At 36.7% G+C, this 27,595-nt stretch overlaps 1 protein-coding gene across 7 annotated transcripts in view; it reads left to right on the top strand.

Moving 5' to 3' along the window:
• The window catches only part of LOC132629972 (protein SHOOT GRAVITROPISM 6), a 38,920-nt gene extending 16,748 nt beyond the window's left edge, over positions 1 to 22,172 (top strand). For 6 of the 7 annotated variants that reach the window (XM_060345429.1, XM_060345430.1, XM_060345428.1 and 3 more), the window contains 28 exons: positions 132 to 261; positions 382 to 461; positions 1,327 to 1,462; positions 1,693 to 1,774; positions 2,681 to 2,826; positions 2,928 to 3,008; positions 3,087 to 3,187; positions 3,708 to 3,946; positions 4,023 to 4,132; positions 4,248 to 4,376; positions 4,532 to 4,606; positions 4,683 to 4,816; positions 4,925 to 4,997; positions 5,194 to 5,325; positions 6,849 to 7,030; positions 7,114 to 7,236; positions 7,346 to 7,406; positions 7,487 to 7,582; positions 8,931 to 9,031; positions 9,612 to 9,717; positions 10,097 to 10,210; positions 10,290 to 10,364; positions 11,139 to 11,237; positions 20,256 to 20,327; positions 20,408 to 20,493; positions 20,569 to 20,662; positions 21,125 to 21,232; positions 21,707 to 22,172. In XM_060345429.1, the coding sequence (XP_060201412.1) occupies positions 132 to 261; positions 382 to 461; positions 1,327 to 1,462; positions 1,693 to 1,774; positions 2,681 to 2,826; positions 2,928 to 3,008; positions 3,087 to 3,187; positions 3,708 to 3,946; positions 4,023 to 4,132; positions 4,248 to 4,376; positions 4,532 to 4,606; positions 4,683 to 4,816; positions 4,925 to 4,997; positions 5,194 to 5,325; positions 6,849 to 7,030; positions 7,114 to 7,236; positions 7,346 to 7,406; positions 7,487 to 7,582; positions 8,931 to 9,031; positions 9,612 to 9,717; positions 10,097 to 10,210; positions 10,290 to 10,364; positions 11,139 to 11,237; positions 20,256 to 20,327; positions 20,408 to 20,493; positions 20,569 to 20,662; positions 21,125 to 21,232; positions 21,707 to 21,889 (3,148 nt within the window). In that variant the 3' untranslated portion in view covers positions 21,890 to 22,172. The other variant, XM_060345435.1, reaches the window with a different exon arrangement.
• Positions 22,173 to 27,595: the final 5,423 nt, after the last annotated feature.

The following is a 27,595-nucleotide window of genomic DNA, read 5'->3' as shown; positions in this document are numbered from 1 at the left end:
GCAATTGTCACAATGATTTGATTCCTGTTTCTGCAATTGAATATAATTAACTGGTTTGATGATTAACCAGAAATTTCCAACCTTCTGTAATTTGAGAAAGATTTTCTTGAAACCTTGTCATTTCTTGTCAGGTGTCTTGGAATTTTGCTGCAGAAGGTTCATGCCAGAGCTTATGTTCGCGCTAAGATTGATCTGATGTATAATCAAGCCAATATTACGATTCCGACAAATAGACTTGGCTTAGCAAAAGCCATGGGATTGGTAACTAATTTGCAATTAGACTATTTGCTTTCCTAGTTTACAAATAGAAATATAATTCTAATAGACTTTTGAGTCATTGGAGTTATCTTACTTACAGTGCGCTGAATCAATGTTGCTTAGGTGGCTGCATCGCACCTAGATACAGTTCTCGATAAGCTGAAAGACATCTTGGACAATGTTGGGCAAAGTTTCTTCCAAAGGTGATAGCTGAGCCAGGAATGAATATAGTTCCCTGCATCCTCTTGTCATCTCAAGGCTCTTTAGACTTAGTTTTTCTGATGAAGTAATTATTTAATTAATCTGGCGGGGAAATTCCCCTGTTAACAAGTAGTACTTTAGGCTTGGTAATTACATTTATCAACTTGAAGGATGGAATTCCGCAACCTTTATCATTTGGGACTTTCTAACTGTGTGGGTATATTTTGTGAATTGGAAGATGTAATTGATCTTATGGGCTTAAATATGAGTTGTCTCATTATCAAAGTTACTGATGATTCAAATATCTTAATTTATAACTTCAACTAAAACGTTGTTGCATATGGTAATTATTGTTTAGTGATTCATTCTATGCTGTTATGCTGATTTCATTGTTCTATGTATGATTTCATCTCACCTGCTATAAACTAAATTTTTCCTCGCAAAAGTAGGATCACTAAACACTTGATTCCCCCTAATACTGATCTACCTATTCTTAATAGAAACTGGTTCATGATGTCTGCCAGATGCTTCGAGTTTCACGGTTCAAGATGTTACCAACTACGATAGCTATGAAATTAAAATAAATGAACTAACATGCCCATCTAAATAAAAGGAATTGATAAGGAAAAAAAGCAGAGGCGTAGGAACCCTGTACAAAATATATTATCCTCCTTATAGTTTAGAAGTTGGAACAAGTCCTGCTGTGTCATGCAATAGTCTTACAAAGTAACAACTCATTTAGTGTCAATTTGATAGTAATAGATAATAACACTCACTTTGACAGAACAGAGCTTGTGGCAACTGTGTACTACAATTCTTATATTCTCGGTATCACATCTAGAGTATGAGAAGATTTGGCTGTTGCAGATTTCTATCCTTCTTCTCGGATAAAGCTAAAATGGAAGAATCTGATGATATCCATGCGGCTTTGGCTCTAATGTATGGATATGCTGCAAAATATGCTCCCTCAACTGTTATCGAAGCCAGAATAGATGCACTAGTGGTATGTAATAGATTGTCATTACGCAAAGTCCTATTTTCATCGTTTGTCAGAATATGAATTTTCTTTTAGGTTCTATGTATTACAAAGCCTTATTCTTGTCACTAAGTGAGAGTGTAAGTTCATTTTTTTGACAAATTAATAATTTTATTGAAGTTCATTATTTAGCACATTGTACAATCAGCTGCTGGAATATAATTGTTTGAACTATATGGCTGTTGTATTACTTACAGGGGACCAATATGCTGTCACGACTTCTTCATGTACGCCACCCTACAGCAAAGCAGGCTGTCATCACAGCGATTGATTTATTAGGTTTGTATGGATAGTAATTTACCTCCGGTAATGGAATATGTTTCCGTATCAGCCGCTGGAGTTTCTTATATATACTAGTGGAACAACGAATAAATACTGGGTCATCTTAGCCAAAAGTTTGATAACAGTGGGTATTATATTAAAATAAATTTGTGTTGAAGTGTTGAGAGATAAAATATTGGAACTATGTTTTGAGTTCTGTTATCATAGATTTCATGTTCTTTACCTTCTATTAATACTTTTTATTTTACTGAACAAGAAGTTGTAAAATATAGATTTAACAATCAAAAGAAGTTTTAAAATTTAGGCGATAACAGTTAGTTAGGTATATTCATGTTAGTATGTTTAGCTCTTATGCTTTCTAAGATGTTTTTTGGTCCTATCAGATATTTTTTTTCCAAATAAGTACTACTACTTCTTATTTATTTTTATTTTTTGTATAATGTTGGCCTGAGATGAATTTAAATGGAGAAACTTTGCGAGTCATTCATATAACCGATGCCAACTTGTTTGAGACCGAGGCATTGTTGTTATTGTTATAGTCTGTCACATCTATAACATCTGAGAGCTTTCCTTCTTTTGTTGGTAAAGATTGTGAAATCTTATTCAAGAAGGTGAAATGATGGCATAGTGACATTCCCCCCTCCCCCCACCCCCCTCCTTGCTTCTTTAGCATTTCACATTGCTTTGCAGAATTTGTCAGTTTGCCTATCATGTTTTTTCATAATTTGATCAACAGGGAAATAATATCTTACTCCCGGCTAGTTTGGGATTTAAGTATAGTTGTTGCTGCTATTATCATCGTGGCTACAATCATTTTCACATATTTGATGCAAGTAAAAAGTGAGGGTGCTGTTGATTAATCATTAAACTACAGGGGTTTATGTGTGTATCATTGTGCTTTAGGTCAGGCAGTCATAAATGCAGCTGAAAGTGGTATATCATTCCCGCTGAAAAGAAGAGACCAGTTACTTGACTATATATTAACATTAATGGGCAGAGATGAGGAAGATGGATTTTCTGAATCCAACATTGAGCATCTGCGCACTCAGGTTTCGTTTATTGTCAATGATTTCTCTGCTCAATGCCATTTCACTTTCTAAGTTACTCTATTTTCCTCCTCTTATTTTGGAAGTTGGTTTTTGAATTGCAGTCGCTTGCTTTAAGTGCCTGTACAACTCTGGTTTCTGTAGAGCCAAAATTGACTGCTGAAACGAGAAACCTTGTTATGAAGGTGATAATAGTTGAGCTTTTTCATCTGTGAAGTGGTCTTGATTTGTCTGTCCTTTTAACACCTTTTTTCACATGGCAGGCCACTATTGGATTTTTTGGTTTGCCAAATGAGCCTGCCGATGTTATTGACCCCCTTATTGGCAACCTGATTACTCTTCTATGTACAATACTTATTACAAGGTATTCCCCCTCTGGTTAACTGGTCTCTATTTTATATATGTTGACTTAATAGCAGCAACTGTATTACTTTTGGAGATAATCTCTTAACTATAATTCAAGCCAATCAGACTCATTTTATGTTGCATATTCAATTAACAAAACTAGCTGTAGTGCAATTACTCAAAGAAAGTACTCGTCTTACGAAATTTTACAAAAGTTATAAAAAGACTTTGAAGTCGAATTTAGCTAATGCATTAACAAATAAAAAAGTTACGGGATTATTTCAAAAGCACAAAAAGTGAACCATGCACACTGTACATAATTTGTTTTGTTGTCTCTGCCAAATACAAGAACATGCATGTGGCACACCCACACACACATCCTCGATATGCAACAGTATTTTATGAGCCTAAGATTCCATTTCTAAGCACAATGTACTTAATCATAATAAATGTATGCATTGATTGCAGTCAAGTAAACCATAGACCATGTATTATGAATGTTTTCGTAAGTGATGTTTCTGTTGCTTTCTCATAATCAGTGGAGAGGATGGAAGAAGTCGAGCAGAGCAATTATTGTACATATTGAGAAAGGTCGATCAGTATGTTTCCTCTTCATTGGACTACCAGAGGAACAGAGGCTGTCTTGCAGCTCATGAGCTACTTTTCAAGTTTCGGATGATCTGTATCAGTGGATACTGTGCACTAGGCTGCCGAGGAACTTGCACTCACAGAGAGAAAACTGACCGTTCTCTGCATCACACCTTATCTAATTTGCCTTGTAAGTGCCCTTTCTTTTGCATAGATTTCATACTAGGTTTTTTTGTACTGACCTAATACTTTTTCCTTGATACCAGCTGCATTTGCTTTACCAAGTCGTGATGCTTTGCGCTTGGGAGATCGTACAATGATGTATCTTCCGCGATGTGTAGATACAAATTCTGAAGTTCGAAAAGTTTCTGTCCAGGCAAGATTCAATATGTTCCAATGAATTCAAGTTGGCCTATGTGATTGGCCGGCAGAATTCCCCCCTTTCTTCCTCTCTTTGCATCTAACAGACTTTGATGGTTTTCTCCTGGCAGATCCTTCATCTCTATTTCAGTATATCTCTGTCACTTCCAAGGCCTGCAAACTCTAGTTTCAGCAATGACATCGAGTTATCCTATAGTGCTTTGTCTTCCCTTGAAGATGTTATAGCTATCCTACGAAGTGTGAGTTTTCCTGAATGCTTCCTTTGTTCCCTTTCCTGAGAAATCTTTGCTTGCTTGAAGAATAGTAAAAGGAGAGATCATTGATACCTTAGTACTTCTCTTTGCATCTTCAGTGTATAAACTTTTTGCTTCTGAACACGAGTTCATATTTTCAGGATGCTTCAATTGATCCATCAGAGGTGTTTAACAGGGTTGTTTCATCTGTTTGCATGTTGCTGACAAAGGATGAGGTATCATTTAGCTTGTTATAAAATGCTGGCTATTTAACGCATTCTCTGCAGCCTCATGTTATTCCAATATGTACAGCTTGCTGCAGCCCTGCATGGTTGCTCAGGTGCTATATGTGACAAGATCAAGCAATCTGCAGAAGGTGCAATCCAGGCAGTTAACGAGTTTGTTACAATGAGAGGTAATGAGCTGAATGAGACAGATATTGCAAGGTATTCTCTTCTAAAACAATCTCAAACTAGCGTTGATACTGAAGAAAGGGGTTATCAACTTATTGACAAGGTTTCTGTCAACTTTGTTTTATGTTTTTCTGCTAACAGAACAACACAATCATTACTCTCAGCGGTAATTCATGTGACAGAGAAGTATTTACGTCAGGAAGCTCTTGGTGCTGTATCTTTGCTGCAATTTCTTTCTACTCAGTGAAGCAGAATATGTTTAGTTGTTTACACATTATGGCTAGATTAGCCATGTTTTCCTGTTCCCTTATTAATCACTGGCCACTGTGCTATGTGGAGGACTCTTTGATTGCCTTTTGTAGTGTTATAGTGTGTTGATTGTCATCAATCTTTTCTTTAACTGTGAGAAGATATGTTCCCTTGCGGAGAACACAAGCTCAAGAATTGTTTTCAATGAAGTTTTAGCTGCTGCAAGAAGGGACATAGCCACAAAAGATATATCTAGATTACGGGGTGGGTGGCCGATACAGGATGCCTTCCATGTGAGTATCTTAATCTGTTGTTTGCTGGCATGTTTATCGTTATTCAGATCTGCCTTCATGTGTTGTATAATTATGCAACATTGAAAATAGTTGAAGCATCAAAAATCAAGAAATGGAACTGGTAGCACATTGGAGGAATTATAAGTAAAAGGCATGAAAAAGGGAGGAAACACTCAACATAATAGAAGTAATTAAAAACTGATTATGAAAGACTAGTTACAAGACAACCACATAAAAGTATGAAAAATATTGTCTATTCATACATCAACTTTTTATGTGCTTGCATATTGATAATTAAGAAACTGCAACTCGTTGAATAGGTAATGAGGCTGGTTCATAAGTTGGTTCTCATGAATAAATGGAGGACCAATTTCTATCCTTTAGCATATCCCGGGAACTAGTTTGGGATTGAGGCACTTGTTGATTGATTGCAACGATTCGTGCGCCAGCTGCTGGAATTGACATTCAGATAGTCTTGAACTGGTTGTTGTCATTAACAACTAGATGATCAGTTTTTGATAATTCAGTGTAAGAACTGGGAAACAATCCTATGTTCTGATATTTAAAAAGGCGCTAAAGATCTTCATATGGCTTGATGAAGTTAGTTCACGCAGTGAGCCTCCTCCAAATATTTACTAATCTCTACCCAAAGAACATCCAAAAGAAAGAGTCATTTAGATTGTCATGTTTAAGCTGGCGAGACGTTAGACAGAAGCACTTTATTGAACTGCGAATGCGAGATAAATGAGTATAAAATCTTATGTTGCTACTATTTCATTTAGCAAAGCTTATGTGGTTGGACAATTATTAAAAGATTTTAGGTTACTTTAGCCTAATGTATGATCATCACCATTTTTAATGGTAGTTTTATGGTTAGATTATTATAGAAAGAATATAATTTACATAGCTGGTCCACAGGAATTCTGACCGCTAGAGGTTGTGAACAAGGGTCAAAATTAACAGTATGTTCTTATGTGTGGCCCTTTACCCTCTTTTATCTGGTTATAAATGTTGGTACCTAGAAGGCTAAGATATGACAGAACATTTGACGTGTTAACTGAGGTGAAATACTTTTGAAGGCAACTCTGCACCTTGGAACTTTCACCTTTTCAGAAATGTATTGTTTTACAGTGTTCTAAGATGTACTCTTCCTAGCTTATGTTGCTTCAAAATTATTCTCTTCCTAGCTTATATGTCATTGGGGAAATCCGAGATCATCAATGATGTCAAACATATTGTTGGTAGAACTAATAACAAGAATCTATGCCATGAGCCCATGATGAAAGAAGGAATGCAAGAATAGAGGACAACAAAGTCCTCTTAGTTTTTCTCAGATACCTAAAATTTTAACATCGTCCTCTTATTACATGCCCCTTACAAAAAAAAAAAGAAAAAAAAAAAGAAAAAAAAACTTGATTATATGCTATATTAACCAACTTACTTGTCGTCTCCATCGATGTTCTAGTTGCATTTATCTGAGTTGACTGGCCATTAATTGCCAAATTTCTGCTTGTCTTGAATAGGTGTTCTCACAGCATTCAGTACTTTCATACATGTTTCTGGATCATGTTATGTCTGTCATCAATCAGATGCCTACTCTTGGAGGGGATCTAGGTCAAGATGAAAGTTCTAGCCATGCAGTTGATAGTAATTTAGAGAATAATATTGCAAGAGCAGCTATGGTTGCTCTTACTGCTTTTTTCAGGTATTTTTTCCAATTGCAGTTGTCTTTTCCCTTTTCTTTCTTGTTGAATTTGTTGCCTTATCATTTTTTTTCCAATTCATCAGGGGTGGTGGTAAAGTTGGTAAAAAAGCTGTTGAACAAAGTTATGCTTCTGTTCTTGCAACACTAACGCTTCAACTGGGCAGCTGTCATGGCTTAGCTAGTACTGGTGAACTAGAACCACTGCGGTAGTGTGCCAGAGAACTCACTTTTTGTCCTTGGTTATCAAATTATTTTCGAAAGCATGTATTCGGATTCTTATTTACAGTTACTTCACCTGTTTTCTACCATCCTTAGTGCACTACTGGCTGCATTTCAAGCATTCTGTGAATGTGTTGGTGATCTGGAAATGGGAAAGGTGAAGATTTTTCAGACTAGCTTCCTGGAGATCTTCTTAAATACTGACCTTTAATTATAAGGTTTCTCTCCTATGATCAGATTCTCGCACGAGATGGAGAGCAAAGCGAAAATGAGAAGTGGATCAACCTTATAAGAGATCTGGCTGGCTGTATTTCTATAAAAAGACCAAAAGAGGTACGATGTTCCTGTACAAACACAGCCTCTTGCTTCATTCTTCCATTTTTACTATTTCTATCTTCTTGTCTCTCTCTGCACATGCTATTTCTATCTTCTTGTCTCTCTCTGCGCATACTTTTATCAAGATTACTAGAGTCGAATGACTAACTTTTTCTTCCAAACTAACAGAACTTGCTGAAATGATACTTGCAGAAAGAAAAAGAACTTGCTAAAATGACAAAATACCCTTGTTTCAATATATGTCTACCCTTTCTTTCCTTTTTTATTCGTCTGTCCCATCCCTTTTACCTATCACTTTTGGTTTTTGGTTTTCTTCCATTTTTGTGCATAAGCATGTCATTTTGTTATCTATGATGTTCTTTATAAGTTTTATCTTTTTCCTTGGCAATTTCTGTACTAAGGAATTTTAATTGAAGACTTCCCGAATACCATGCATAACTTTGAGCTCTGAATTAGTAATAATTTTGCTTGAATAAGTTTAATTCTTTTTCATTTTTCTGTAGAATAGCATTTGAATGTTTTCATCAATTAATCATCAACTACACCTTCGTTCCAAAGCATGGGTTTGGCTGTGTGAACCTTTTATATATATACTGCTCCATCCAAACCAATTTTCTGGTTTATATTTTGAAAGTGTTCTTGAAGTAGGTGAAGAAAATTCTGATTGGATACTCGTGAAATTAGTTTACAGAAAAGCAATTTGGGTATGCTTTGTATCATAAAATTTGATTTGACGAAATACTTTCCAGTACATATAGATTGGCTGTCAATATTTATATGAAATATTTTGTTATACTTGAATCTCCAATTTAGGGATTAATTGGAAGAACAAGTAATTAAGGTTCCCGGAATTACTGAAAATATTGTCCCTAAGGCCTAGTTCAAGTGGCGAAGGTTGATAAACTTGTGATTTAGGTCATGGTTTGGGCTTTGCGCCATGGAAACTAAGCCTGATATTCAAGGGGAGAAGGGTAGAGGGGCAGGCCTATGATCCCTGAATTACTTGGTCAGAAAATAAATTAAAGAAATATTCATGGACAATTGAAATGATGATAAAAGAGCACTATCGGTTACTTGTATTAGCACATAGAAAGAAGGGGACTGAATAAGAAAAAACCCTAAAATTTTATGGAGCTTAACATCAAAGCCAAATGGTGCTCTATGAGAATATCCAGATTCCATTTTATGCTGTTAATTCATCTAAGTTATGCCTCCACATTGGACCCAAAAGCTCAAGAAGGTTAGAGGATTCCCTTTTTCGTCTCTAAGTGTGCTTGTAGATATTTAGTTCCTTGATTAAATTTGTGAGAGAACATTGAAAATTTCAATAGGAATATTTTCTCAGGTTCCAGCCATATGTTTGATGCTGAGTAAAGCGCTGGATCGATCTTTAAGATTTCAACGGGAATCAGCTGCTGCGGCTTTGTCAGAGTTCTTGGGCCACAGGTATGTGAAACTTCTGACCTGCTCTCTGTTATTTGGTGATGTTTGAAGCTGAATTTGAAATTTAACAAAATTCTGAAACGTGTTGGGCACATTTCAGCTTTACTATTTGGGTTTTGAGGCAGCTTGTGTACGTCCCCATTTCCCTACTGAGTTAATGAATCACAATACTATGATGAAGGCACCTAGCAGGTGCTGGAAAACCCAACTAAACAGAAAGCTTTGTAAGCTTACAACCTTCTAAAGTGTTAACTGAAAGGATGTGGTCTAGTAGTCAATGAAGTGGGTTGAGAGCCATAACGTTTCAGGTTCAAATCCCAGCAGAGACAAAAACACTAGGTGATTTCTTTCCGTTTGTCTTAGCCTTGGTGGACTAAGTTACCTGGTACCTGTTGCTGGTGGGAGGTGGCAGGTATCCCGTGAATTAGTCGAGATGCACGCAAGCTAGCCTGAGCACCATATTTATCAAAATAAAATGGTTAACTGATATTTTATGCTGTGATAGTATTTTGTTTTTTTTTGTTGGTGTCAAATCCTATTCTTCTCTTAAGCTTCCTAAGGTTTTAGATGCAAATTTCTGCAGTGATGGCTTTGGTCCCCTATTAGAACAGATGGTGCAAGCACTTTGCCGGCATGTATCAGATGATTCTCCTACTGTTAGGCGCCTTTGTCTAAGAGGGCTTGTCCAGGTATTCCAGGTCATAGAGTGTTCTTTTTTCTTTTTCTTTTCTCCGGGTCGATGAAGGAGGGATGTTTACATGAGGAATTTCCTGGATGTTTTTTTTTCTTGATTTTATCATTAAGGAGTCCCTCTGGTGGTTCAGTAGACTTCATTGCTTAAATAATATCATGGTGTCATTTCGGAAATACTGCTGTAGTTACATCTTTTTTCCTCCTTCTGTTTCCCCTTTCCTTTGTGGCTAGGTGCATATTAATTTCTTCTCTGGAAGAATGAGAAATTTTTAAGACAAATTAGTTAAGTTGTGAATGCTGCCGTAATCATTGCTCAAGTACCTTGCTCTTTCACTTCTCTGGGGTTGAGGCTCATTCTTCCTGCGGATCTTGCAGATGCCATCTATCCATGTTCTCCAGTATACTACTCAAATCTTAGGGGTGATATTAGCTTTGCTCGATGACTCAGATGAGTCGGTTCAATTAACCGCAGTCTCATGTTTGCTAATGGTAAAGGTTGCTCGGTCTTTGTTTCACTCTTTTATTCTACCTTCACATAAATGTTTTCCTCTGGCATTCTACGATGTAGGTTCTTGAGTCCTCATCGAGGGATGCCGTAGAACCTGTTCTCCTGAACCTTTCTATACGGCTTCGAAATCTCCAAGTAAGTTGATTGACTATCCAAGTGTAAGTTTTCTACAACTTTGGATTTTCTGGTCCCATAATAGCTTCACATTTGTTGAATTACTGTATTAGTCTGATTGTATCACATTCTACATTATTTTTTTAGAGCTGATAACAGGGTGGCGTTGCGTAAGAAGACTTTTATATCATGACAGTGTCTAACACAACTCTGTTTGGACATCCTAGGGTGATGTCCTTTGCCTTGACATAATAGTTGCATCATTTGTCAGCCTTCGGGACATCTCTCTTGATACAAGTTGTACTTTAATTTTGTATTATACCCCCTGTTAAGTGTATGTACAAGTATTTACATATATGAGTGACACCCAGAGTCAGATCTAGGATTTGATATTTATGGGTTCCTACAGCGCCTCAAGTTAATATACAATATAATTGGGTTCAGAGTCGAATAATTATCGATATTTTGTTAATTTCTTAATATATATAAATGGTTTGAGCAAAGTTATTTGGTTCCCGTGAACCTGTATACTCTACTCTAGGTCTGCCCCTGTGCTGTTGTTGCCACAATGTGGTCTGAGTTCTATAAGAGTTGAAGTAGTTTAATTTTGCCAGAATTTAATGGTAGGTTTTATATTTTGTCTCTCAAAGTTAGTGGATATCAATGTGTGATTTATCTCTTGGGAAAGAAGCACATTGTTACATCATTATCTTCTAAACTGTGGATTACTTGAAATATTAGCAAGTGCATGTTGAGATGGCCAGTGTATAACATTATTTTCTTGCCTCATAAAAGGCGTGCATGAATGAGAAAATACGAGCCAATGCGTATGCTGCATTTGGAGCACTGAGCACGTATGGAACTGGGCCTCAACGAGACTCATTTCTTGAGCAGGTATCTTATTTGTCACGAAACCATTTGTCACCACCTAAATTTGATTTGATATCTTTTTCTCCTTAGCACATAGTTTTAGATATTCTTGCAAATTTCATCAAATTTGGTTGCATCATAAAGTCCCATATCCAACATAATGGCCTCAAACCTTGATGTTTTGGTTGTGTTGGTTGACTTTATCATATTCGGATGAGTGCATGTTAAGGACATTCATTGTCCTAAACTTCATATTCAACGGTTTCTTATTCATGAAGGGGTCGTATGGTTGCTGGTTAGAGTTATGCAGGTTATTGTAATGCAGAGAATAACTATGCAGGGTTTAGTTATTTTTGTATTAGTTATTCCATCTTCTACCCTGCATAAAATAATATATAGGTTCCCTCATAACTTATACAGTTATTAGTTATGCGGGATTGTGGGATTGTAAGCTGGTAACCAAACACCATACTTTGGGTGCTGAATTTTATACATAGCAACTAACATACTACCATACTAGTTATGCTGGTTTCAATACATGAATAATTCACTTCCTGACCAGCAACCAGACGACCCCTAAAGGATCGATATTTATTTGATTGACAATATAATTCACTTTTCACTAATAGTTGCCCTTCGTGTATATTTAGTGAATCATGAAATTCCGAGGTGTTTATATATTATGCTGGATCTCGTTGACTTTTAAAACCGTCAATCTAATGCCTTAGGCTGGGATATCTGAAAGAGGAGCATATTCTAGACTAATCTTTGCTGTTAATCGGTCTGTTAATTTCCCCTGAGGCATCTGTTAGCAGTGAAAATATTGTTTTACGGTGCCCATTTCTTGATCAGTTTACTGTATATATGAAGGAGCTCATGCTTCTTTGTTCTCGTACTTTCTTTTTTTGAATAATGTAAGGTAACATTAGTATTTCATCCAAAAGTATCAGCATATCAACTGCTGCTCAAGGTACTTTACAAGTAAAACCACAAGCTGTGGCCTGGGGATAAAAGTCAAATTACAATTTACATGTTGCCTAGAAAACCTACCAAATCTCCTATCTCCCCCACTATATCTTGTTTACACCAAAAATACAAGAGACTTAAGATATTTCGTTTTTACTATCTGAATAGAATTTTCTGTCATCAAATTGTCTTAGAGTTTCTCTCCTTCCATATTGTCCACCAAATACAAGCTGGAATGGCTTGCCACCAGTCTTCTTGTGCATTTCTTCTTCCAATTGCTTTCCAATTGCATAAGAGTTCTAAAGTTGATCTTGGTAATACCCATTTCACCCCAAGTATACAAAAGAACATGTGCCACAGATTTGCAGTTGTCTCACAATGAAGGAATAAATGCTCATTTGTTTCTGCATTTTTCCCACAGAATAGACATCTCGAGCATATCTGTAGACCTCTTCTTTGTAAGGCCTCTTGTGTAAGACAACAAGCCCTCTTCAAAACTAACCAAACAAAAGCAGAAACCTTATATGGAATTTTGACTTTCCAGGTAAATTTCCAGGGCCAAATCAGTGATGGGTTCACAACCTTGTTTTTCTCCCAGTATAGTGACTTGACAGTGAAGCTCCCTTTGCTGCATAGTTTGCAGACCGGAATGTCGGGGGTATTTGTGGTACCAGTGAAGGAATTAATCAACAAAAGCAGATCTGACACTATCCCTATTTCCCAGTCATTCAATGCCCTTCTAAACACCAGATTCCATCCCTGTTCCGTCCACATTTGAGATATTTTTTCATTCTTTTGGAGACTGATGATGTGTAAATCTTGGAACAAAGTTCTGAGATTACAATTCCATTGATCTTCCCAGAAGCTTTTGTCCCACCCCCCACCTTTATGCTCAAATTCTCCCTACATTCATTCCAGATTCTTTTTTTGAGACTGGTAACATGTATATATATATATATATATATTAAACCTGCACCATGACAGTGCAGCCATAAAAAAGCCACCCCACCATGCTGAGGACTACTGCTTCACAAGGAACCTATCATATCAACTAGTGATTCAGCCTCTTCTACATAGTTTTCTTTATACCAAAAGTGAAACAAAATGACACAATTCATCTTGATTTTCTGCACAGAATTGCATTTGTCTTCAAAAACTCTATTGTTCCTCTCCTTCCAAATTATCCACCAAATAACTGCTGGGACAAGTTTCCACCAACTCTTTTGTCTTACTGCTCCCCCATTATAGTTCCAGCACTTTAATAACTCACAGCTGTTCACCGGCATAGTCCAACTTAGTCCTACCATGTTCAGGAAAAATTGCCACAATTGTATAGTGAAAGGACAATGTATAAATAAATGTGAATTACTTTCTCTGGCTGCATCACACAGAACACATCTAGTACATAGATGAAAACCCCTTCTCCTTAAGTTTTACTGGGTGAGACATGCTTCTCTTGCTACCAGCCAAGAGAAACATGAAACCTTATACGGTGCCTTAGTCTTCCAAATGGATTTCCATGGCCACTGATCGGATTGTGTATATTGCCTGAGCTGATAATTGTATGCTGATTTGACAGTAAAAACACCATTATTGCCATGTTTCCAGTACAAAGAATCCTCAGATTCTTTAAAACCTTGAAATTGTTCCAAGGTCTTGAATAATTCCACAGCTCTTTCCAATTCCCAGTCATGTAGTAATCTTATGAAAGTAATATTCCATCCATGTACTCCTTTAGCTGATTCAAGTTTTACCTCCGGTAGAGTAACAATATTATAGAACTCAGGAAACAAATCTTTTAAGGATCCATGCCCAAGCCAGTTGTCATGCCACAAGAGAATTTTCCTTCCATTGCCCACTTTTATACTGATATTTTCGGCCAGAGATGGCCACAATGATCTAATAGCTTTCCAAACACCCACTCCAAAGGGACTATTAACTGACTTAGAGCACCACTCTTCTTCTTGGCCATATTTATCATGCACAAACCTCCTCCATAATGCATTGACCTCCATGTTATATCTCCACAACCACTTCATAAGTAAGCTTTGATTATGGATTTTGAGATCCCTAATGCCAAGTCCTCCATCCTTCTTACTGGTGATGAGACAGTCCCATTTAACCAAATGGATTGCTTTCCTTTCTTTGTTGCCTTGCCAAATGAAATTTCTCCTCAATGAATCTATTCTTTTCAGAACATTAGATGGGATAGGAAACAGAGACATGACATATGTGGAGAGGGCATCCAGTACACTGTTGACTAAAATGACTCTGCCGCCCAATGATAAATACTGCCCCTTCCAACTAGCAAGCCTCTTTTCACACTTTTCCAAAACACCATTCCAAATTTCCAGAGCTTTACTTTTTGCACCCAAGGAGAGTCCTAGGTAAATGGTGGGTAAGGCTCCCACCTCACACCCTAGAATTTCTGCTAGCACTTGAATATTTTCCACTTTATTGACTGGAAACAAGATACTCTTATTCCAGTTAACATGTAGCCCTGATACTGCTTCAAAAATCACCAAAATAGACCTCAAATATTCCACCTGGCTGATATCTGCATCACAAAAAACCAGTGAATCATCTGCATATAGTAAATGTGTGATCTCAGTGCCATTGTTCCCCCCAACTGCAGCTCTAAACCCCTTCACAAAACTCCTTTCCTTTGCTACCTGAAACATCTGATTTACACCCTCCATGGCAATGAGAAAGAGGAAAGGTGAAAGAGGGTCACCCTGCCTCAAACCTCTTTCTGAGGCAAAAAAACCTTCTGGTGAACCATTCACCAAAACTGAAAATTTTACTGTCTTTATGCAGAAAGAAATCCATTTAATCCACTTCACCCCAAAACCCATGTCTTTTAGAACTTTAAGTAGATAGTTCCAATTAACGTGGTCATATGCCTTCTCAATATCAAGTTTGCATAATATGCCTGCTTTCTGTCCTTTAAGTCTAGAATCAACACATTCATTTGCTAACAAAGCTGCATCCATAATTTGTCTACCTCTTATGAAAGCCATTTGGTGTCCATTTACCAACTTGTTGATCACTCTCTTAAGCCTCTCTGTGAGCAACTTAGAGATGATTTTATACACACTCCCAATCAGACTAATGGGTCTAAAGTCTTTTAGTCTCTTGGCACCATTCTTCTTGGGGATTAATGCAATATAAGTTGCATTAAAGCTCTTTTCAAAGAATTCACTTCTATGGAAATTCCTAACAGTGTTCATCAGATCCTCTTTCACAATCTCCCAGCAGCAATGGAAAAATCCCATAGAAAAGCCATATGGACCTGGAGCTTTGTCAGCTGCACATGATTTCAGACAGTCGAGCACCTCTTGTTCTTCAAAGTCTCTCTGTAGCCAACCATTTTCCTCTTCAGTAACTCTGAACTCTCCTCGTAGATTGAAGCTAGGTCTCCAATATTCTGTCTCAGTGTAAAGTCTCCGATGGAAATCCACAATTTCCCCCTTAATTATTTGTGGATCAGTGATGGTATCTCCCTCCACTTCTAAACTGTCAATGTGGTTGTGCCTCTTATGGCAATTAGCCATCCTCTGAAAGAACTTAGTGTTCTTATCCCCTTGCTTCAGCCATAGAATTCGAGATCTTTGTCTCCATGAGATTTCCTCATTTTTTGCCACTTCATGATACTCCATTTGTAAACTTGCTTTCAAAAGTAGTTCATCTTCTGTTAAGGTTCTTTGCTCCTGTATGGAATCTATAGAGTTGATTTTGTATAGGATATCTGCTTTCTTGACCTTCAGATTCCCCCCATTTAAAGCACTCCACTCCTTCAGTTTTGATTTCAGGAACCTCAGTTTACAGGCCAGAATATAATCTGGTCTACCTGATTCTTCACAAGATGTCCACCATTCCTCCACCCTTTCCTTGAAACCTGCATCCTCCATCCACCAATTCTCAAATTTAAAATATGATTTTGAGAAATCCCATTCTCCACATTTCAATGAAATAGGGGAATGATCAGAGATAATCCTTGGTAAAACAGATTGTTTAATCATGCTGAACTTTTCATCCCATTCCACAGAATGCAAAAATCTATCAATTCTTGAGGAACATTCATAATTATCACCCCTGAACCAAGTGTATTTTCCACCTAGCAGAGGAGGATCCACAAGTTCAAGGTCTTCAATGATTCTAGAGAAATCCTTCATAGCTCTAGATAAAACAGTGCAATTCCTTCTTTCAGTAGGGAACCTGGTGGTGTTAAAATCCCCACAGACTACCCAGACTCCTTCACATGCCCCTCTAGTTCCTGCTAGTTCCATCCAAAGCTCCTTTCTTTCTTTTCTGCAATTAGGAGCATAAACCCCAGTTAACACCCAGCTACAATTGTCCAATCTGGAACAAAGTTTACAGGAAATAGAGGAAAAACCAAAATTGATTAATTCCCCTGTCCAAACCCTTTTATCCCACATGATAAGAATCCCTCCACTTCTACCATTCGCCTCCAAACCCACGTAATCTGCCCATCTATTACTGAATAAATGCTTAACTACTTCCCCATAATCCCCTTCCAATTTAGTTTCCTGGAAACAATATATGTCAGCCCTCCAATCGAGTATTAGAGATTTGATCACCCTCCTCTTGTCGAGATCGTTTAATCCCCTCACATTCCACGAGATAATGTGTACTTTAATCGGGAAACATTACTAACTTCCCTCCCCCTATTCCTTGGCTCACCATCTTTGAATTTGATTCCGAATTCCAGAAGATTCTTCACTTCATTCTGACCCCTAGGTTTAGAAGATGAAGGTTTGGTCTTGCTGAGTGTTTCCTGTATTCTTTTATCCAGCTTCAAGAATAAGGCCCATATTTCATCTTCATACCCCTGAGTTTCCACACCCAATTGTTTGCTAAACTTCAATATATTTTGTTGCACCCTTAAAATTGCCTCTCCCTCAACTGCCTGCACTTGTACATCCAAAGGTTGAATGTCCTCAATTGTCAACTGCTCCAACTGTTGAAATTGGTCCATCTGTGAGCAATTTCCCTCTGTGATATTTGTGACCAAGTCCCTGGATCCTTGATCATCATTACTGTTGTCATCTTATCCATGAAATCGAGCTAATTGGGGTTTGCATGTGCAATCGATCTCAGGATCGTGTATATTCTCCTGTCGCACTGCTACTGCCAGCTGTAATTTTTTTGAGATGAAGCAGTCCGAGGTTTCTTCAGCTTCTGGGTTAAGAGGGTCGAGATAAATGTGCTGCTCTAATTGATTGGGGATACAGCAGACTGGTCCCATATCTTTCTTTAGGGATTTGGGCTTTAATGAAAAGCTCAAAAGAGAACTCTTTTTCCCATAGGTTTCGAAATTTGCTTCCTCTGGTATTTTCAATTTGTTCAGCCCACTATCGTTAGAAGGCCCAATATCCTTCCTTCTTAAAATATCGTTGATCAGCTCTCCCTCACGTGCCGTCTCCTGCTCCCAAGAAAATCTGCTACGATTTTTGCCCTTTTCAGCATCCACGTGCTCTGATATGTCAACTTTGCAGCTGTCAACCCTATTATGGGAGTTGGATCTCTCTATTACCCAATGGTCTGTCACCAGTTTCCGACCATCTTCTCCAGCAACCACCCTCGCCGGCGTCTCGCTCCAAATAGGTATGATGAAAAATAAACCCTTTTCTTCTATTATTACTTCTGTAGGTACATTCCTGCCCCCTCCTTTTATCTTCAACCTAGCCCATTTGAGATGATTCTTAAGGGATGTTTCTTCCTCTGTTTGTAGCCATCCACCGCATTGGTCGCCAATAGCTTTGAAGGTTTTCTCTGACCAGAGATGAGGCGGAAGCCCCATAGCTCTGATCCAAGTCCCATCTTTCTCCTGAATATCAGTGCTACATCCGGCAACCGGCGACCACCATTCCAGAAAGATTCTCTCCTTTTTCCAAGTCCAAACACCCTGCAATACATGCTCCGCCATATGTTTGTTTGGAAACTCAAAAGGAAGAACGATTCTGCCATTTCGTAGATGTTCACTCTGAAAGCGTTCTTCCAAGTCAAGACGACCCATCGTCTTAGATCAGAAAGCGTTGGTGTCTCCTTCAATTCTCTTCTAAAATGGCCAACTACACATCTTGCCAGTAGCCCATTCTCAGCGGAATCATCATCTCGTTCCACATCAATTTTATTGTTGCGAGTATTGACCATTGCGTCCTTTTGATCATTTGCCTGCCACTTGCTAGTTCTGACAGTAGCCGCATATGTGGTTTTGGGGTCAACCTTCCTGGGAATGTTCGTAATAAATGGACTTTTGTCTTCCTTTATGAATCTGATAATCTTAAATGCAATATCCTTCCATCCAGCATTGAATGTGACTTCTGGTATTATAATAATAGCTCTGTTGTCACCCTGTACTGAAACAATAGAGATAAATCTGCCATGTTTGTTGCTCTTCCTTGAGCAGAAATATAAGGAATTTTGCTCCTTATTTTTCCACCTTCTCGGCTCCGTTCCGTTGTCCCCCGAGGCTTCCTGAAGGACATAGCATATCCACTCCATTATCTTGCCGTTGAAGGTGGTTCTACGCATCAAATTACGGCTTCTTTCCACCCAATCAAACCATAGTTCCGACCTTGATTTAAGTCTAGTGATATCATAAGACTTAAACCCTGCTGTAAAATACATTCTATTCTCCCCCATTAAAGAAAGTCAGACAGATCAAAATGCTGTTCTCTGCCGGAAAATACTGTTCATTGACCGGAATCTCTGTTCACGACCGGGATAAGCTCGTGCGACCGGAATCACTTCTCACGACACTGGTGAAGGATTTCCAATCGCAAGGTAGAAGAGAGAGGAAAGAGAGAAAAAAAAACAAAAAGGAAGAAGAAAAGAAAAGAGAGAGCAGAGGAGAGAGAGAGATCTGGGATCTGGCTGGCCGGTGGTCGTCGTCACCGGTCGCCGGTGGCTGGTTTGGGGGGTGGGTGGGGTGGGGGTTGGGGGGGGGGGGAGAGGAGAGAGTACAAATTTTAGTCCGACTACACACCTAAATTCTGTCAACCATCTCATTGGTCATTGAATTTACAGTACATTTCCTTGAAGATAACAATTGTCAATTTCACATCGTTCACATGATTGGAAAAGGAGAAAAAGATACGGAAGTTGTGGACACATTCATTCCAGATTCTTCTAATAGTCTTCCAAACACTGCATCCATAGGTAACATTCACTTCATTTGTTGCCCATTGGTTCATCAACCCATATTTATGAGCTATGTAATTCTTCCAAAGAGACCTATCTTCCTTGCAAAACCTCCACAACCACTTCTGTACTTATCATCAGACTTTACTTGCTCGGTTAAAAAACAGTATTAAATGTACCCTTTCTATCCCACATCTTTGTGGTCACATATGAATTTTGAATGGGGGATGTGATTTATTTTAGTTTCCATTTCTGTTAGACAGAGTAAAAATATCTTTAATCCTGCTTCACGATGTGGATAATCAATACCTAATAAATGACAAAAATGGTCCCTTATGTTTTGAGGGTAGGTTCAAAATAATCCCTTAAGTATGCATTGAATAATTTTGGTCCTTTAAGCTTGCCGAAAGGTAACACTTTTAGTCTCCGTCAATTACTGAACTTTGTCTATTAGATTTGAAGGGAACTATGAGTAAATAGAAATTAGCAGGAACTCACATTTAGAGGCATTATTTCCGTAGTTTATGCTAGTTTTGATCTATTTGTAGAGTTTAGTGCAAGCTTTTTGAGGTGTAGTTTATGTCACTTTTAAATATTTTTAGTGTTTAGTGCAGTTTTCTGTATTACATAACTTAGAATTTGATGAGACTATTGGTGTTTATAGTAAAAAATAAATAAAAATATCCACAGTTTTCATCGAATCTAACGAACATAAATTGTTAAATATTTGACGGAGACTAAAAGTCTTTAACTTTTGGCAAACTTAAAGGATCAAAACTGTTCAGTACCTACTTAAAGGACCATTTTGAACCTACTCTCAGACATAAGAGACCATTTTTGTCGTTTTCTCCTTGTTTCGGCCTTGTACTCAGCTTTATCAAGAGATGACCTTCACTTTTTACTCGTCAGGTTCATGCTGCTTTTCCCCGGATGGTTCTACATCTTCATGAGGATGATCTTAGTGTGAGACAAGCTTGCCGAGTAAGTTTAACCTGCCAGATTTTCTTCTTTATGTTGTTTAGTTAGGATGCGAAATGAGTTAAAACTTTTCAACATGCCAGAACACTTTGAAATGCATTGCTCCCTTGATGGAAATTGATGGAATAACTGCTGTTTTTAACAGTCATTGGTTTAGTTCGGACCACCGGTATGTATCCATTTATTTGAACAGTCCTTAATGGTTATTAATGAGAAATGGTATTAAGTTCCCTTCAACTTTTAGAAGCGACTATGAAGACTTTCTGCGAGAACTTGCAAGGCAACTAATTCAAAATCTTGCTACCCGAGTTGATACGTACATGGCATCAGTAATACAGGTACGTGTTCTTATTCTAATCTTGCATTAAGAGAAGAAATTTTGAAGATATACTATCCAACCCTTCTTCCTTGATCTATACATTCACGCCTTTGAAGTAAAGGAGTGGTCACTAATAGAAAAAAAGAATTAGGTACAAACTTATTCTGTAGTTAAACAACAAAATCTGTCGCTAATCCTATTTAGCGACGGACTAGTGAGAGATTATCAAAAAATTTGTTAGCTACAAGCAATTTAGCAACAAATTAGTGACAAAGTTTATAGCTTATTCCAGTTTTTCTTTGTAGTTGGTGGTTAAGCGTTCTTTTTGTTTTTAGTTGCCACTTAACTATTTATACTATAGCTGAAAACTGTGAAGACGAAACACTGATAACCTCTTTTAAATGAAAACTGTGAGATGAAGTGTTTTCTATACCCTCTTCTACACTCTGAAAACAACTTGGTAAAACTTTCTGGTGTACAGGCATTTGATGCTCCTTGGCCAGTTGTTCAGGGAAATGCGGTTTATTTATGCAGCAGCGTTCTTGCTCTCTCCGTTGATAAGCAGATATCATCTCATTACTACAATCAGGTTTTTCCAGAGCACCCTTTGCCTGTCTGATTTTAGTACGGGATAATTGCACTTTTTGCCCCTCGGTTATTGATGAATTCTTGTTTTGGTCCTTGGAACATTTGGCTAAGCACATTTAACCTTAAGTTAACTGAAATATGTGTTTTTGATCTCTTTATATAAGAATTATGTGATATTTGAAGTATTTTTAGAATTATATCACCCTCAAATATGAAATAACAATACTAAGTTAACATAATACATCGATAATTGAATGATTTAGCATGTAATAATTCGTTAAATTTGTGAAGATTCACAGTTTGAGGGATCAAAAGTGTACGTGTCAATTAATTGAGGGTTAAATGTGCTAATTCATAATATCACAAGGACCAAATTTAGAATTTATTGATACTCGAGGGGCTAAAAGTGCTAATATCCCTTTTAATAATGATCCTATATATGTTCTAAATCTTTTTGGGATCCCCGCTGTTTTAGGTTTTCGGGATGTTAGTCGGCAAAATGAGTCGTTCAACCGATGCAATTGTTAGAGCAACTTGTTCTTCAGCCCTAGGGTTATTGCTCAAATCATCCAATGCAAGCTCGTGGAAAGACGTTCGACTTGATCGATCTGATTCATCGCATAGGGGTCATGAATCGGAATCTGGTAGGAGATCATGATAGCGATGATTAGTGTAACATACTGAGTCTGCGAAAGCACGAAACTGTCACTTTAGGTCCTGCAATTTCAAGAGCTTTGATGTCCAGTGTACAGTTATAATACTGTTTGGTGTCTGCAAGGTTCCATTTTTTTTTTCGTGTATATTAGTGTTGTATAGATAGCTTGTTATATCTATGTAACATAGTGTCCGTGTGTTTGTACAGCCTTGTAAAGTGATTTTCCCACGACATATTTAATGTTAACATATAATTCTATTTATTATGTGAAAGCTTGATTGTAATTCATGGGTTTCTCTCTACTCTTGATTGGTACTTTATGTGCACTTTCTTTTGCGATTGCTCTGCCATTCTCTTTGGCTGAACATTTATGATGTTTGGATTTAGCTTATATGCAGACTGAAGAATTTATGCACTATTAGTATATTTTTTATCGCTTTTTCAAACTTGATGTAGTGGGGGGTTTGACATCGGCCCCTACCACATTGAGGGTGAGAAAAAAACGAACCTCTGTAAAGAGAAGATGAATTGGACCTGCCCAATTCCATACAAGTGAATGCAATTGCTTGAAAATGTGGTGTGATGTACAATGATATATTTCTACAAGAGTTATTTACCGGATGTTTTTTTTAGATTCACCAAATTATGATAACTATAGATTGTTCATGTTGTTGTAGGTCATTTTAATATGATAGTGTGAAAAAAATTGTAGTAAAATAACTTCTTTTTTAGTCCTATTTGTGGAAGAAAATTGGTGCTTCGACATCATTCGGTAGAAATTAATCCTTAAACTGCAGATCTTCTTGTTCTTTGTATTGCTTCTCCTCCAGCTCTCTCTTCTGTCATACATGTTCTCACCAAACCTATCTTTTTGTTTTCTTCAACTTCGTGGTAATGAAAGGTACACGGACATGACCCAACTTGAATAGAAGAAAATGCTTCTGTAGAAATCTCGTTTGTTTTTTTCAGATATATTATGTGTGAAAGTAAAGATTTCTTGTAACAAGAACACCTAAATTTAAATGTGAAAGGCTAAAAATTCCTTTTCTGTTGATTCTCATTTTAATTGTTGAATGCTTGAGCGCTCTAGGATTATCGCGAGTTCCTTGTATACAAAGTATCGTTTGGGCCTTTCCCTTGTTTTGAAGTGGATTCGACTGGCATAAGACTTTTCTCTAATCAGCTGAGCTACTTGAACTTGTGAATCACTTTCCTAAAGTTTGTTTTCTTCATCGAATAACGACCTACATTGCCACTTGACTAGCAAGGGAAAAGCCGTTTCTCTACAACTATTTAGATTTCTTATGGGGCTCTCCAATCTAATACAAGTCCTAGTCATTATACAAACCCTCCCCCAAGCTGTTACCGTTTTCCTGTTTTATTTCCATTAGATGAATTCAAAAACAAATGTGAGAACGGCGAGACAAAAACATGTGAGAAACATACACATTGAGCTAAATATGATAGATATTCTATCAAGATGGTATAATGATACAACCGCTTATTTATCACACAAAACAAAGAGAAAACAAGAGACGACAAAAGGTACAATTACAAAATGGACCCACATAAGTAAATCCATCTTATTCTTCTCCTCATCATTAATGCATAGTACCAAACTGTGCGGTTGTCATATTTGATTCCATCAGACTTACGGCCCTGCATCACAAAATCGAACCAGTGCAAATCAATATACAAACTGCCATTTTGTATAGCAGGGTTATTGTTTCCACTAAATAGCCCGTAAACATGTTTTTTTTTTTTTTAGAATCGTCGGCTAATCTGTCGTTAAATTATTCGTCTCATAGTTTATCGCATTTCTAGTTAAAACACGGAAAAACTCTTGCGTTGGAGTTTGAAGTTTTGACAAATGGAACTCCAGCACATTCGAAAAATTCCTAGAGTTAACTCTAGCATTTAACGTGTTTTTAGCTAGGGCGTACTTTTGTTTAAAGCTAGAGTTCTGAAATGTTTGCTAAAGCTTGATTAGCTGTCCAAAAAGTGACTACTGGTCAACTTTCCCCATTTCTTACATTAGCAATTTTAATGCGTCTAATTAAAGAAGGTGGACTATATACGTACTTGGTGCAGTCGATGGTTGCGCTGATAGTGTATGGAAGACTAACTCCACATGTGACCGGAAGAAGAGCGGCTTTCTCCCAATCAATTCCTTCGGTGGTAGTACCATCCGCTTTCAGGCAATTGCACGCGGTTTCGCGATCCATTGTGGTGGTTGCCACGGCGTCTAATTTCTTGACGCCGTCGCAACAACTTCCTAATAGTCCCTTATTCGTAAGGAAAGGCTTGCAAGCCACCATGTAGGTGTTAACATCGCTGCATGTTAGGGCATTTGCATGGGGTGATGAGGCTACCAACACCATGCACAAAACCACAATCCATGCAATTTTTTCCATTGTTTTGGGAACAAAAGGGATTGAAATAGATAGAAAGAAGTATAGGAGATATATGATATGCTTTGTGAGTAGGAGTGTTGGTCTATAAAACTCTATTGGCGCCTTAAGGTTTTTATAGGAAGAGGATTAAATTATTTTTATGTTTTTCCATTAACACTTGTTATTATCGTGTTCAAATAATTTTGTATGCATACTTTATGATCGGTAACGACTTTACTTAAAAGGAATATTCTTGTGGTTACTGTTGGGATATATACTATTAACCATGTGTTTGCATATAGTATTTATTATAAAACAATTATTTATTCATTGTTTAATAAAGAATAATAGATCATGTACCAGTATGTGTGTCCTTTACTTATATAGTAGATGATTTAGTGTATAGAGTTTAGCTTATACACGGAAAATTAAATCGTCGGTTCTTATAAGTATAAAATTTATGTTCACAATCTAAGATGGAAATTGGACAAAGCCATCGGTATGATTGTAGCTCAAGATTAATATAATGTATCTTCATTATGGGAACGGTATAGTTTTGTCTTCTAGTGCTAGTACATTTTGTATGTATTGAACGGACCAAGTAGAGATAAGTGTTTTTGTACTGAACAGATAAAACAAATTCTCTAGTTCATTAAATGTACTTATACTCTTAATCTTGATATAATTATTATGATCAATGTGATTTGTTCATTATTTTGATTTATTAAAAGGTACGACTCAATTGCGGGTCTATGTATTCCTGGTGAATTGGATAATGGCAAATTACATTTGTGAAATAATAATTAGTTGATAGAATCCATGTCTCGACTTTAAGATTGATGATACCCCGTTATGGATGCTTATAAGTCTCATGTGAAAACCCTGCAGGTGGATTTTGTATCCGTCACATGATGTAAGTTAAGCAGAAATATAAAGGATTCAATTAGTCAATGAATTAAATTGTCAGTAATTTAATTTAATTGATTGGTATCTGTAATCTTAACATGGGGAGTTAAATAGGTTTTAATGTATGATTTCGAAATTGAACTGAGGAGTGCAGTTACGATTTTTTACTGGAATAATTCCTAATTTATTATAGTAGGATTAATTTAGATTTCTTGAATTAATTACATAATAGGAAGCCTCGTTAATTAAATTCTGTGGTCCCTGCTGTGCCCGAATAATAAAGAATTAAATGGAATATTATTTCTTGGTGGAAAATAAAGACCCAATAGGTTTTGGAAAAGGGAAAAACCCTAAACCTGTAGTGATATAATAGGGGTCTTATTCCATAAAGAGGCTAAGGGTTTTAGAAGTTTCTACAACTTTTCCATAGAAATTCGCCCACACGAATTTCACAAATTCTGGTATTATTCGGGTTACACAGCAGAAAACTGTGGAACTGAAGGATGATGATCTAGTGGATGGTGTGTGTTCATGGTTGAAGATTCGATTCTTGGTCGCGGTCACGCTTCAAGAGATAAGTATCAATTTTATGTTTGATTAATATATATCTTGATTATGTGTTATCTATATTACATGCAAGTTCGATCCTGACTATTTGTTTTCGCTGCATATGCCTCTATTCCATCAGTTACTGACTATCATACCCTAGACACAGATGACCTTACGGCCAATCAGAGTGAATATCTGTTTTTGGGAACAAATAAAAGAAGTGTTTCAAGGCATCTGCTGCAAACTTCTTCAACTTGATCATTAATAAAGTAGAAGTGTGACCTGGCTCTCTGATCTCTTAAATTGTCGCTTGGTTCAAAGTTCACATCTTATGATTACTTTATTAATTTATCTAAGTCGTTTTATTTTATAATTTACCTAAGTCGTTTTATTTTATACTCCATGTAATATGATAATCTGATTAATTTATGTTATAGATGAATAATGTGTTCTATATTTAATATGAAAATTGATAAAGAAGAAAGGAAAGGAATCTTGGTCACATTGATACAAGTGACCAGGTTTTTAAAATCGCCCGTCCTGTTATTCCTACTTGAATTTCCCTTCTTTTTTCTCCCATACAACTTGTTTTTTTTTTCAATACTTTCTTATTGGCTTTTCTTTTAGTTTGTTGACTTTATCTTTAACTTGGTTTTAGTTTAGAAATTCTTCTTCTTTTTTTCTTTCACTTTCTTTTTTTCACTTTCATTTAGTTTTTTTATAACATTTTTGTTATTTGTTTTTCGTTAAATTTTTTCATTACTGTGCTTAAATAGTTTCACGCTTATACTTTATAATCATAAGCAACTTTAAGTGATGTTTATGCTTTTCCGTTAATTGTTCTTATTATTGTGTTCAAATAATATTGTATTTATACTTTATGATCGATAATAACTTTACCTATAAGGGATGTCAGCATCCACAACCGTAAAATTCTGAATCCACCACTATTTAAAGGCATCTGTTACCAACTCCTTCAACTTGATGATTAATATCAACTTGATGATTAATAAGTAGAAGTGCAATCTGGCTCTTCGACCTCTTAAATGGATGATTGGTTGAAAGTCCACATCTTACGATTATTATATATATTAATTTGTCTATGTAGCTCACATCTAAGGATTGCATACTAGTTGGTGTTAGGGTTGATTGTATTTATTTATATTTTTAGCTCTTACGTAATACGTACGTGATGAAACATCCATTGATACGTCAAGTTATATACGTGGGAAATATAAACGAAATATTTAAGTTATATACGTCATTAGTACCGTAAGCAATTTTTGCACCATCAGGATATTTTTATATGTTGTAACAGGTAACATTATATTTAAAAATAAAAATCTCACACTTTAAGAATGTTTACCCATAAATATCCTCTGAATGATCTGATAATGATTTTTTTTTTTTTTTTTTTACTGTATAAACTTACACTGAAAAGATAAACCAAGCATAGAGCGAGACTATTGGGTTTCAACTAAGTTTTCCAATTTCTTCTTGTTACTACCTCCGTTTTACTTTATGTGAAATACTTACATTAGCTTTTTAATTAGTCTATTTAAAAAAAGAACTATACACTTTACAACCACACAAATATTATGGTATGTTAAGACTATAAGTTTTGCTCCCTCCGATCCATATTACATGGTAAGTTTAGCTTTTACATTCAAAATAAATGTCTTTTTGTTCAAGAAGATATTACTTGTCTTTTTTCAAATTTACTCTTATTAATTTAGATATAAGTGGGTTTTACATAGACAAGAAATCATATTAAATTAATATCATTTAATTAAGGGTAATGTACTGAAAATACCTCTTATTTTTTAGGGGTAAATGAATTTCTTAAGGGATGTGGCCAGCT

The sequence above is a fragment of the Lycium barbarum genome, chromosome 3, assembly GCF_019175385.1.
Source record: "Lycium barbarum isolate Lr01 chromosome 3, ASM1917538v2, whole genome shotgun sequence".
In the NCBI taxonomy this organism is placed as follows: domain Eukaryota; kingdom Viridiplantae; phylum Streptophyta; class Magnoliopsida; order Solanales; family Solanaceae; genus Lycium; species Lycium barbarum.
This window is presented reverse-complemented; position numbering and strand designations above follow the sequence as displayed.